Source organism: Impatiens glandulifera, chromosome 4 (assembly GCF_907164915.1).
Source record: "Impatiens glandulifera chromosome 4, dImpGla2.1, whole genome shotgun sequence".
Lineage (NCBI taxonomy): Eukaryota > Viridiplantae > Streptophyta > Magnoliopsida > Ericales > Balsaminaceae > Impatiens > Impatiens glandulifera.
The window spans coordinates 56696776-56711204 of NC_061865.1; the positions used below are offsets into that span (position 1 = coordinate 56696776).

General features: G+C 25.5%; 2 protein-coding genes and 1 non-coding gene across 3 annotated transcripts; 2 read left to right on the forward strand and 1 right to left on the reverse strand.

Annotated features, from left to right (window-relative positions):
* Positions 1 to 1562, forward strand: LOC124935484. The gene is made up of 2 exons (XM_047475915.1): positions 1 to 261; positions 1086 to 1562. Exons 1-2 carry the CDS (start codon positions 1 to 3, stop codon positions 1560 to 1562), a joined length of 738 nt encoding a protein of 245 aa, XP_047331871.1.
* Positions 1563 to 4459: 2897 nt separating this feature from the next.
* LOC124934421 lies at positions 4460 to 6721 on the reverse strand. The gene is made up of 3 exons (XM_047474951.1): positions 6157 to 6721; positions 5485 to 5615; positions 4460 to 5407 (listed from the first exon to the last, which is right to left on the reverse strand). The coding sequence occupies exons 1-3, from the start codon at positions 6427 to 6429 to the stop codon at positions 4651 to 4653; spliced, it is 1161 nt and encodes a 386-aa protein (XP_047330907.1). The 5' UTR covers positions 6430 to 6721; the 3' UTR covers positions 4460 to 4650.
* A 6714-nt stretch (positions 6722 to 13435) lies between these two features.
* On the forward strand, positions 13436 to 13508 carry TRNAK-CUU. The gene has a single exon. It is a non-coding gene; the product is annotated as a tRNA-Lys (tRNA).
* Positions 13509 to 14429: the final 921 nt, after the last annotated feature.

The window sequence follows — 14429 nt, forward strand, 5'->3', positions numbered from 1 at the left end:
ATGGCCAAATTCCGACCAAATTCTAAATCTCATCCCACCGGCGGCAGTTTTTTCAGTTGCTTTGGATTTTCCGGCGAAGCCAAGAAATCGTCAAAGGATGGGATTCTTCGCCGGAGAAGAATCTCCGGCAGATGGCTTTCTTTCTCATCGGATACTTCGTCTGTCGCCGTTCAACCTACCGGATTGTTGGTACTTCCGATCTCGGCCGGCCAAGATACGGCGGCGCCGGTGCCGGAGATTGAATCGTCGCAGTTTCAAAAGGTTTGTCTAATTCATTAATTTCTTGAATTTATTAAAAGAAAGATTCAAATAAATATGAGTATAAATATTAATTTAAATTTATTTTATAAGAATAATTAATTTACTCTATTCTATTGTTACAATTTTTTTTTTAATAATTTAATAAATAATAGGAGAAGTATACATATAAGACATAGGTCAAATTGGATACTTGTCGCCAATTTTGACTTAGTTTTTGAATTTACATTTTAATATAAAAAAAAACACACATTTGACAAATGTGAATATAATTTTTTTTTTATATATGTTTCATGTATTAAAAATTAGAACTAGCTAGGTGTGTGATATAAAAAATTAGAAATTTATATTTTTGAAAATAAAATATTAACTAGGTGACTTAATTTTTACTTCATTTATATTTTAAAATAATTTATTTTTTATTTAACCCAGTTTAAGTTATTAAAAATAAGTTTATTTTTATATTTTTACTTAGATTATTTCATTGATGAGAAATGATTCATAATTCCAATATATTATCTAGAAATTCAATAAAACAGTTAATTCTTATTTATAATAACTAGTCCATTAGTTAAAAAATATTAATATTATGAATTTTAAAAATAAAATTAATTTGATTTATTTGAAAATATACATTTAACTTTCTTTTAGAGTATAAAATATATTTTTAATATTTTTCTTTGTTTTTTAGTCAAATAAATTATTATTACTTTTAATTTTTTTATTTATTTAATAAAATGGCCTTAAAATTCAACATTCAAATAACTACCCCATAGTTTATTTTCTCAACCTCTCCATTTACGAGTTTGTTTGTTTTTACTTTTCAGCCCAAAGAAGAAGAAGACCAAATAGGATGTGACGTGGCATCGAAAGAAGAAGACACGTGTCAAGATCCGTTACCCGTGATGTCATCATCTAGCCGTAACAAACGGGCGGCAGGATTTTCTCGGTCTGTCTCTCTTCCGGCGCCGGCGAAGAAAGAGATGAAAACGGCGGGAAGAAAAAAGAACCGGGGGAGCTATGGGGGCGGTTTATATATTGCGGCGTTGACATTGGTTGTAATGATAGTATGGGGTAAGATTTGTGCGATTGTATTGGTGTCGTGTTTTTTGTACTCGTTTCCTCTTCTTAGATATTCCGGTGACCGGAAAATATTATCTGATCAGTTAGAGAGAGAATCGAAATCAAACGACGTCGTTGATGATGATGATGATCTTGAAGAAGATAGGATGAAGAAGAGACAGATTGTTATGAACGGATTTCTTCAGAGGAATCGCCGGAGGAGTTCATTTGCAAATTGTTAGTCCGGCGGTCGGAATTATATGAATTATGTGACTTCTTTCTTCTTCTTTTTTTTTTTGAAGGATAGATCTGACTTATTTCAATTGTATAGTTTCTTATGATTGAAAAATTTCATGATAATATCGTTATTTGAGTTTTTTTAAATCAATCCACGTAGTATTCTCTATAAACCAACATGTATATTATAATTGGATAATAATTATCAAACAAATTCGATCATATTAAAAAAATATTAAAAATATATTTATAAAGTTATTTAGTAAAAGAAAAATTCACTTAGATTTTTTTGTAAATGTACAATTAATTATTTAAATATTTGTTAATAAGATGTCATTTAAACATAAATATTATAAAAAAAAAAATGAATCATTTCACTTAGATTTTTGTAAATGTACAATTAATTATTTAAATATTTGTTAATAAGATGTCATTTAAACATAAATATTATAAAAAAAAATGGATCATTCATTCTATTTTAATAAATTATAATTAATTTTTACTTTTAAATTATATATTTATTAATTAAATATTAATATAATTTCTCTCTTTCTTTTTATTAATTAATGAATTCTTTATTTTATCTTTTTAATAAAAAATTATTATTTATATATAAAAAATTATTATTAATTATTTTATTACATATAAAAATACTTTAGTTATTTTAACTTTATATTTCTTATATTAATATTGATTATTAATTGTTTTAAAATTGTTTAGTTTTAAACCGTGGGATATAAGAGTGATTTATCCTTTTAATAATAAAATCCTTCTACATCAAAATAAATGAATTAATAATTAAGAATCGAATAATAATAACAATTTATTCATCAAATAACAAAAAATAAAATAAAATAACAATCAAATATTATATAAAATAATGTTCTTACTACTATAAGTCATGAATTAAAAATTAAATAAAAATTATTAATTATATTTTTATTAATATTAAATTAAATAAAAAAATCTTTAAAAAAAATATTACAATAAAATATAAAACTTATAAATAAATTACTAAAAGTTTTTATAAATGAGAATTTAAGAATAATAAAAATAAAATTAGTAAAAATAAATGGAATAAAAAGAGAAACTAATATAAAAATAATAAAAAAATTAAAAAAAATAAATTTAACTTATTTAATTAATGAAATGGGACAAGAGATAAAATATATTAATATTTAATTAATAAATATAAAAATTAAAAATTAACTATGGTTAACTAAATGAGGCTAAATGAGCCGATTTTTGAAAGTACGCAAGTTTAAATGACCTCTTATTAGTAGTATAAGTGAGTTAGTTGTCCAATTATATACATTCACATATATACATTTAAGTGAGTTTTTTTTTTTTCTAGTAAGAATATATTCTAATATATATTAATTTTTTATTTTTTTAATAATAAATCTTGTTTGAAATTATTTTTGTTAGTTAATTAAAACAAAACTATCTAATATGAATGATTAAATGTAAAAGGTTGGATATCAAAATAATTATTAAACCAATTAAATATCTTTTATATCCAATCTGAATCTAGGGTCTTAATAGAGTATAAGAAAATACAAAATAAAAAAAAAATAATAATTTGAGTTATAATTTTTTTTTTCAGTTGATATAAAAAAATATAATTGCTTTTATATATATATATATATATATATATATATATATATATATATAATGTTACTTTAAAATAGATAGATCAATGTAAAGAATAATAAATATTATTTTTAAACCTAACTTAATTGTTAAATATAAATATAATTGAGAATCAAAATTTAATATTTTATTATACATAAAAATAATATATATTATAAATAAACAAATGAAACAACTAAACTGAACAAAAACAAGATAGAACAACATGATAATTTGCTTGTATTAATTTAAAATATTTAAATAACTTTTCTTGAAACCGGCTATGTTTGAGTGCATTATGCACATGTATTCTAACATAAAAATATTATTAAATTTAAATCAATATTAAAATAATATAAATTCGATAAAAAAAAAAAAATATATATATATATATATATATTTTAAAGAAGAATTAACCTAACACTCCATAATTAGTTATTTTGAAGTTAAACAATTGTTTTGCTTTGAGGTTTGGGTCATTGCCTTCACATGCCTATTTCCTGGTACCAGGATTTTATGCCTGTTTCTCGTGTCCTTTTTATATTTGTCCTTCTTGTAATTACAAATTAAGTTAAATTATCCCACTGTTTAAGGGTTGGATTAACGATTTATTAATACTAATAAATAAATAAGAAACCCAAATTATTGTATCTCTTCTAAATAAGGGGTGAAAATAAAGTAAATTCTCTTTTGTGCTACCTGAACAAGTCTCTACTAGACCAAATATGTTATTTTATTTTATAGAAAATATCACTTTAAAAATATATATGTATTATTGTTAAATAATTGTAATTTTATTATTATATATAAATAAAATGTTCTTAAAATCAAATTGTGCTTGAGGATGTTGATATTAATAATGTTCAAATATATTTTTTTTTAGAGAAAAATAAATTTGGGTAAGTAAAAGATTAACCAAACTCGAAACATATCATTCAATTTTCACTTAAAACGTTTTAAAATAAAAAAAGAGTCATGAATCTAATGACTACAGATATCATGTTAGTCTTAAATTATAAATAAAACTATTAATAACATAAAAGTAGTGTTAATAGGAGTTCCTAAGATAACAAGGGTCACTAATTTGATTAATATTTATAACCCTTTAAATGGAAATGAAAATAGAAGTCATAACAAAAATAGACATACAAATGTTTTGGCAAGGGTCTTATTGAATAGACTAAAAGTTTCATATTCAATTCTTATTTAAACGTTATTTTGCTAGCCACTCCGAAAGTTAAGCCGGGTCGCAAAAAATAAAAATATAATATAAAAATATACCAATAAATAATCTTAGAGAATTGACCAATGTGTGCATACAAATATATATAAATGTGTTTATATAAAAGATTGGGGAGATAGTATGTACCTTTCATTGCTTTGTAACAAAATTCCTCTCATGCTAATATAACTCCATATCAATTTCTTCTTTCCACATTTATATTTCCTTCTATATGATACCTAATCAAGAGCTTCCTTGTTTTTCCAACCAGTTATTGGATTCGGCAAACCATCAAATATGGGTTTAGAAATTGCTGCACTAGAAAAAGCTTGCAAATCCGTTTTCAAACTCCATTTCGATGTTGACCATATAGACGACAAAGATGATGAACCATTAGAATCCTGGTCTTGTAAACTCGAACCACTTGAAGATTTTCCTACTACTCCACTTAAACTATCAGTAATATTCACGAAAGAACTACCAATCTCTGTATCAAATCCCGATCCGTTCCTGTTAACTGGTTTTGATCTTAAGGCCAATCCTTTACCTGCTGTTGCAGAAAATCCACCACCCGAACTATTATCCTCTTTTAAAATCTTTTCAGGTGTCCATGATGTAAAATCAGCTTCAGATTTCTGCCTTCTACGGAATAATTTCATGCACCATTTATCAGAATCCCCTTCTTTAGTTTCAGCATTGGTAATTTCCCCATTTTCGTTCAATCCATTCGCTAGACTTTTGGATTTGCGATGAACACTCAAGGGTGGATTGTAATGGGTAGTAGTAGTAGTAGAAGAGGAAGAACTTCCTTTGCTATAAACAGACATTTCACATCCATCAGATGGATTGTTTGGTTTAAGACCATAATATCCTTGTAAGCTGTTCATGGCTGGGGATACTGTTTTATTCGGAGAATAATTCAGTTTTAGCGCCTGGAATGAATCAAACAGATCAGAGTTCCTTCGACGAACATGAGTCTGCTCTGAATTGTTCAATCTGCAACAGGTTTTTACAAGATTTATTTTCAGATTAAACAAAAAACAGATGATTCTGCACTAGAAACAAGTGATTACCCATTATTTTCAGAACCATTTGATAGATTTGGAGATGGTAAGTGCCTCCCTGAAAGTGGTATATGAAGTGATTTGTGAGCAAACATTTGTATGTCTGTTACTAATCCGTTTATCCTCTTTATGTCTGCTACCTGTGCGCATAAACACGAAGGAATCACAATGATTAATGATATGATGAAAATGGATGATTCAATTTACTTGTTCAAAGTAAACCAAAATGACTTAGATTGATATATGCATGAATCATGAATGTATCAATGAGACCAATTTCCAAATTAGACTATAACTTCTAAGCTTAGGGCTAGATTTCTATTCATCATAAACCCTAGTACCAGTTTCAATCAGGAAAAGTTCATCGAACATAACTTAGATTGATATATGAATGTAACATTGAGAATAATTTCCAAAATAGTACTATAACTTCTAAGCTTAGGGCTAGATTTCTATTCATCATGAGCCCTAAAACCAGTTTCAATCAGGAAAAGTTCATCAAACATGACCAGAAATTTGCACTCATTCAGTTCTTTCTAAGTCAACAATTGCAACTCCAGTTTGCAAAAAAGTCAGATAATCATGACTAGAAATCCAAGAACAGCAATCAATCAATCAATTCACGTAGACAAAAACAAAAATAGGATTCAACGAAATTGATTTCAGTCTAATTTGTATTACCTCAACTCCATACTTGATCGCGACACCTGCTAGTGTATCCATCTTCGTAACACGATGAACAATGTAACGAACACCGCCGGAAACGACAGTTATAGTCCCGCCGGAAGATGAACACGACGGCGGCAAAGGTGGAATCGACGGAGAAGGAGATGAAAATGACGAAGAAATATCTTCCATATCATATCGATCGGTAATCATCGATCGTTGATCTAGCGGATTATGTCGATAACTGAAATCGGAATTTCCATTTTCTGTAATTCTTACCCTATCCATATGCTATATGAGATGTCGGCACGGAAGTAATGAGCCGGCGTGAATACTAGCCCCTTGCGGAGCCACAGAAAGAACCGCAGAATCCGTAATTTCAGACACCTCAGTTGTGTAGATCTGCTATGGATTCATGAATGAAGAGCCGTCGAATCTCATATCAGAATCAAATTTCACTAGATCTGGCGATGAGATTCTGATTCATTTCTCTCTTTGCGGATGAAAATCCGGCGACGATCGTCGTCGGAATCCAGTTATACCGGAGATGGAGGAGAGAGAGAGATTGAATAAATAAAATAAAATATTAAAGTTCAGCATAGATTTTCAGCCATATTTTTTGGAAGCAATTTTATATGATTATTTATAAAAAAAATATCAACAAGCACATTTTTATATTATTATGTTTTGGATTTTCTTATTATTCTAAAGATTATATTACATGAATTATTAAATGATAAAAATAAGATTCTATATATATATATATATATATATTTGGTAAGAAAATGTTACAATATTTAATTATTAATTTTCAAATGTAAAACATGCTTATTCAAGGTTAAGAGATAATTATAAAAAATAAAAAATACAACTTGTGGGTAGGTGACATTTAATTATAACAATTTTTATTTTCTATTAGAGATTCATAAGTTTTAACTCAATTAGAAGAGGATTGAATTTAAGTATATGTAAAATCGATCAATTGCATAAATCGAATTAAAAATTAATTAAATTGACCAAATTGAATTATTAAATTTTTTTTTCTAAACCACTGAGAATTCAGTTGGTTAGTTAGTAGAATGGTCAAATCGACCTTTAATTATATAAAATAAAAATATACATAAGATTTAATACACATATATATATATATATATCTTTTAATAATTTTTTTTTTAATTATTTAAAAATTAGAAATAATAATAGTAACAAATATTTTGTTTTAAGTAAAAAGTAAATATGCTCACACTTGAAGTAAACCAATTTATATGCATTTTTTTATTATTTAATTTTTATACAGTTTTTAGATATATTTGTAATATTTAACAATTATTTGTGACGAATTAACCAATTTTTTAATTGAACAAATCGAACTAACCAATATTAAAAATCTCAAATCAATTCTAACAATTTAATGGTACATTTTTGTATAAAAGGTCTGTAAAATTAGTTGAATTATCAATTGTTCTCTTCGGGGATTGTATTTTATTAATGAGTTTTTACTTATTCTATGATAAACAATTCTTAAGATTGGGGTAAAAAGTGGTGAAAAGAGATTTATATTAATTTGGATCAATCTAGTTATAAAAAATTTTAAACACAAGTTTTAATTTGGAAAATCAAATTAAAATCTCACATATAATATATATTTATTGTAATTACTAAAATTAAAATTCATGTATAGAATCAATCTCACCGCAATTTAAGCTTCGTTACCATTTTAATTAAAATGATTTGGTAACATATTTACATTATTTAACCAATTTAATTAAAGTTAAAATTATTAACTTATTTGGTATTAAATAATTAATTTAATTACACTTCATATTACCTTTTTAGCAACAAAAGTTTATTCTGAGCACATCATTTATATTGTCAAAAATCTCACTTAAAATCTATTTGTGGTATGTTTAAAATTAATCTTTATATATACTATATTCCTCATAAAAACATTTTATGACATTCTTAAAGATTTTTGAATAAATTTATGGATGGACAATAAAAATTAATTTTGGATATATTATTATGAAATGGAAAGAAATTTTTTATTTTACAAGAAAATATAAAATTAGTTTAAAAAAATAGAAAGTCATTTTAATTAAAAAAAAATATTATACCGAAAAATTGAAAATTAAATGTAAAATCAAGTCTTATAAGGAAGTTTAACCTCAATAAATAGTATATATTCTCTAAACAACTCATTGAGTAAACTAAATAAACATTTAAAATTATATCTATATTAATTCATTTCAAAATAATCATAATTAACTCATTAATTAAGAATCAAGGATAGATAAATCACAAAAATATTATTTAAAAAAAAAACTAAAAAAATTTAATTCTTTTTTTTTTAATATAGAAAGTTAGTATACACATATGAACCATCACTTTCGTTTTTATTTAAAACATTTTAAGTGAAATTTAATCTGATTTTTTTGTTTTATTTATAATAACCTTATAAATTAAAGAGAATAAGGATTATCTAAGTCGTTTAAGTCGTTTAGCAGTCAAGTTAAATGCTAACTATTCGACACATTAGTGTCCATATCTCAAGAAATATCATTTTAATTGTATAATTTATTCAATACACGCTTGAATTTTCTAATTTTATAAATAAAGAATGATTTGAATGAAATGTGAAAATTTCCACATAATCTAAATTGATTTCTAAATTTTTGAGGAATAATATTATGTACAATTAGAAGTTAGTCACATTACAAATTAACTCAATTTAAAAATATAATAAGTATTAATTTATTAAAAAAAAAATTCTTATCTAGGAAATTTTAATTTTAATTTTTTTAACAAAAAGATCTCAAATTTTAATCTAGCTGACACATTAAATCGAACCATTTCATAATTATATTCCTAATATTTCTAAATTCAAAACAAATATAAGATATATAAACAAATTATGTATAAAGACTCATTTTGCAAATTATAATCATTTTATTAATCAATACAATTTCATAACAATAAATTACAAATAGACTATCAACTGACATATATTTTGGATTATATACTTTATTAAAATAATAATATAAATGAGAAAGAGACATAACAATGACATTATTTTAAATAATTGATTCAGCTCCAACGCGTTTTTAATAAAATCAAAACATATTTAATGAATTAGTCATCGTGTCAACCCACAATTTTCTAAAGCAATGAACCATCATTAAAATAGAACCGTCTTTCCCAATTAAATTAATTATTCATGACTTCTGAAATTTGTACCAAAATATTTAACATATATTTTTACAATTTGAATACTTTTAACATTTTTATAAATAATAATTATCTTTTTTTTAAACTAAAATTAAACACCAGGATCCAAGATGAATAACTGCGTTTGAACACCAGGATCCAAGATGAATAACTGCGTTTGAACAATAATTTTTCGTTTAAAGTAATCATAAAAAAAATGATTTTTTTGGTTTTTTTGAAATTTATTGTTTGTTTTTTTAATATAATTGTTTTAAAACTTTTTAAAGTTTATAATAGACTAGAAGGTTTAATATATTTCAAATTATCGATTTTTTATATATATTATAATATACTTATAAATATATATTTTAAAATAAAACTTGTGTTTGTGTTTTAGGATATCAGAAAAATGGCACGACCGACCGTTGGTCTAGTGTTGTCGGTAACCTAATGTTGTCCCAACACATGAGATAGGACCACAAGTGTCCAGTTCTAACTTCACCCTAGATACATTGTTTTCAAACAAATTAATGAATCAAGAAAAATTTAAAAAAAGGTCCCCACATAAAAAAAAAAAAAAAAACATTTATGAGTTCATTAAATTTCTTTTGTCCAAGGTCTTAGAGATAATAAGATTAATAGGCTGAAAACAAAATCCTGTTGAATTTTGTTTTGATAAATGGATTAACAGTTATGTTGTTGGGGAATGAAAAAATAAAAATAAAAATTTAAGTTACAAAAAATAAAATAAAATTGACAAATAAGTGTAATTCAAAAAAAATATGTATAATAATAAAAAGTTATGTAAACATGTTTCATTTTCTTTTTAATATTTTTTAGCATCTGAGAGTTGGCTCACTACCATCCCTATTATTACTTAGTGCAACTTCAAATGAAATAAATTGAAATTTAAGTGGTTTTGAGCACATATATATAAACATATATATAAGTCAAATTAAAATTAAAAAAAATGAAATCTAGGCTCTTTATTTAGCTTTGAATAAGCAAAGTCTTGTCTAACATATGCTAAGACAAAACTCTCTAAATCTTTTTTTTACCTTTTTGTAAAGTGACAATGGTTTGTTCCGACTTCCCAACGAGCCTTTGACCAATAGAATAACATTTAAGCTTAGGAAATTGCGAGCCTTTGACCCGATAGAATAGCATTAAGTTTAGGATATTGCAAGAGACATGTGTCGAGGACTTTGGACAAACAAAATCTCCCATGAAAATCATGGTATATGAAATTAATGATTCATGACAAATATATGTTTTGCAAGTCTTTTTAAGTTATAGAAAAGAAAATTATAAAGAGGAATGATAGAAAATACATTTTGCAGAAGAAAAAAAAAATTCTATAGATTTAGACCAAATGATCCACAAGAAAAGTTTTATTTTTTTAGACATTATCTCTTTTATTTTATTTTTTTTTAGTAAAATGAAGAAATAATTTATAATAAAATTGAGTTTCTAAGTAAACTTATTTAGTTAGATGCATTGACGAATCTATAAGTCATCCCTAAAAGAAAATATAATAATTTACTGTAAAAATATTACATTACCCTCTAATTTCTTAATTTTTTTCAATTTAATTCACAATTTGTTTATTTAACTATTAAAAAATGACAAAAACTTATCATTATACACTCATTTTATTCATAATTTTCTCGTTATTTTTATAAGTCCACCCAATTTTTTTTTTAAGTACAACCAAACTCAAATTTCTGGATCCGTTCACCTAAATTTCTGGATCCATCCACTAGGTGGTTTCTAGGTGGTTTAGCATAAGAATTCATATCTACAAACAATGTCATTAGATTCTTCATCCAAAAGCCAAAAAGTAAAAAAATAAATATATTAATATTGATCATTTCATCAGTGATATTGGAAAATGAAAACCATCCATCCAAAAACCTTTCACCCTTTAAAAATGATGAAAAGGAGGTGAAGAACAATCATTTTATTCTGGGTTTAAGATTCATGGTTGTTTGGATCCTGTATTATTTGGCTTAATAAACTGAAATTTCATTATACATTTAATAAGTTTTTTGGAAGGAAATTATAAGTATTTGTTTTCAAACATGCAATCCACAATATCTTTCAAATTATAAGATTTTCCTTCAAATATTTTCCAATTTCTTTCACCCCAAATAATGATCCACCAAAAACAATCAAGATCATTTTAAGTCCTTTTGAAGTATGGTTGTTTTCACCCAACCCATTCATTATCACAAAAACCCTTCTCTAATATACTCTAAAGAATCAAACAACTAGTTTTCTTCTTCCTTTTTACCATCAAAGACACTAAATGATCATAGATTTGTATGATAAACTTTCAAGTGGCTTACCATTCTTCTTTTCTGGGATTGATCAAGATTTCAATTTGGTCTATTTCCCTAAACAATCATGATCCCAATTCCCAGCTGAACCTTCAAATCAGAAACCACAACCCAAGCATAAATTGCATTAAGAAAAATGATATCAAATTGATAAAGTTCAGTCAATTCACCTTCTTTGTTAATCTCAATCTTAGTTTCACTTCCCATGGCTAGTAAATCATCTGAAGAATAAATAAGATTGATAAGAACCATTCAGAAATATGGAAGATTTTGAGCCAATTTCTTTCAAATGAACGAAAATAAAGAAGAAATTTTCAACCAAAGACAACATTATTGATTTTTTTGGGTTTCCCATGATTAATCTCCCATTGTGGCATAAAAACAAACACGTGGAGGGCATTATTAAAAAATGTTGAAATGGATCTATTTCAAGCTTCTACTTTTGCCGGAAATTGAAATTGAATAGACTACAATTCACCTACCGTAGAAGAATATGGCCGGAATCTGGCCGGAGTCTGACCGGCGGCCGAGCAGTGACCATAGAAGAAGGAGAGAAAGCAAATTGCGGTCTGGTTGATGAAAGAGACGCCGGGAAGGAATAAGGAAGACCTGAACATACAATTTGACCCTTACACTTATGAAGAATATGTAGAATGATAACTTAAGTTATATTATACTATTTATATGTCTCAAAAGTTATATATTGATATTATGCGGAATTATTAAATTGAGGCTCCTTATTAACCAATTTGGGGTTATTGATTAGTATAGTTATACAAAAACGAGATTTTATCTTAATCGTTTTTAACGTTGTTATTTATAATTTAAGTGATATTATTTATAAAAAAAATAATATATATTACTTCTTTTTAACTAGTTAATAAATAAACAATATACTATCAAAAATATGGATATATTGATATGTATCAATATATATTAGAAAATAAGTGGATGATATAATGAATATATATTAGAAAATAAGTTGATAATATGATACAGTTTTTTTGCCCGATCTTAATCTACACTTCTGTTTAGTTCTGTCTTCACCCATCGTTCGATTCTATGACCATCATTCATTGTCATTCATTCATAGTTTCCCTTAACAAATCAACTCTTCAACTTAAAATTGAAACTTAAAGAGAAATTTTTTGTTATTAATAAAGATGTTTAAGCTTAAGAAAAAGAGATGGTTGAAGAAAGAATATTATGTTACTAAAAAAAAGTAATAAAATGTTAAAATTGGAGGAGAAGAGATTATTCGTGTAGAGAAAGATGAAGGTGGAAGTGAAAATTTATTCAGTCAACGTGGGAGAGGAATTTCATAGTAAGAAATCAATATTTTTCTTCTAAGAGAGCAAAGCTATATGAATATTGAAATGTGTAGTTTTTGTTTTGTGTTTTATTGAACAAACTTGTTTATATTTTATTTTTTTTTTTTTTTTTTTTTTGTATGGTTAATGGTTCTGGTTTATGATTTATATTTTGATAAGTTTATGGATAATGTTTTATTCATTATTCATTATGTTTTTAGTTTGTTTATGTATAATGGTTATCAAATATTATTTGTTTATGAAAAATAGTTATTCAAATTAACATGTAATAAGAAGTCTTAATTTGACAGTTTGTCCATTGTTATTTTTGTTAGAATCATTATTATATTATTTTTCTAAATTATTAAAAAAAAAATATTTATATTTAATCTATAATATGTGATTGAAGATATAAAAATACGTAAAAACTTAAACTCACCAGCCCGTCTAGCTCAGTTGGTAGAGCGCAAGGCTCTTAACCTTGTGGTCATGGGTTCGAGCCCCATGGTGGGCGTTGGTGTAAATGTCTAAAAAAAAACCTTTTAAAATTCAATTTTTTGATCAACTTTATATTATTGTAAAAAAAAAACTTAGTAACAATTTTCTATCAAATAGATTTTTGGGTAAACCTATGAATTTATTGATAAAATCTGATTTTTAAATAACTTAATTTTAAATGTGGACTATTAAAAAAATATATGAATACAATAAAAACAAGACAAGTCTAAAATCAAACCACAATAATTAACCCAATTTGATGGGGTTTAAATGTTATTATCAATTATAAAACTAAACCACAATGATTAACACAAATTAATGGATCTAAATGCTATTATCAAAGATATCTAATATCTTTCCCAATCAATGAGTTTGGGGAATAATTTATTTTTTATCAAGACAATTTTAAATTCATTTAGTATTAGTATTTAGAAGTGTACCAATGTCAATTGAAACTCTTTTGAGGTCATCCTTGTTCATTTCAATCTTTTCTAAGAAATTTCTTGTTCTCAATAGTCAATTGGTCATAAATTATATTAATAGAAAGGGCTTATGTGCTGAACATGGATAAATTACATCTAATAGATAAACATAGACTATTTTAAGGTTGTTTATTCTTATGAGGTGTTTATTAATGATGTTGTATTTTCTTTTTTGGAAGACTTTTTGGAATAATTGGATCCCTTCCAAATTGAAAATGGGATTTGATTCACAGTGAAATTCTCAATTGAAAGCACATTTTTTTCCATTTGATTTCTGACCAAGTATAGCTTCTTATGTGTTCCTAACCATATTTTGATTTTATATGGAGGTTTGGATTTAATTCATATCATCATTTGGTGCACCATCTGGTAAACAAATCTCCGAACGTATTTGTTTGTTTATGAGATATTTTCTCACCCCTCTAGTCGGGCTCTACTCTATTTTGTATTGTATG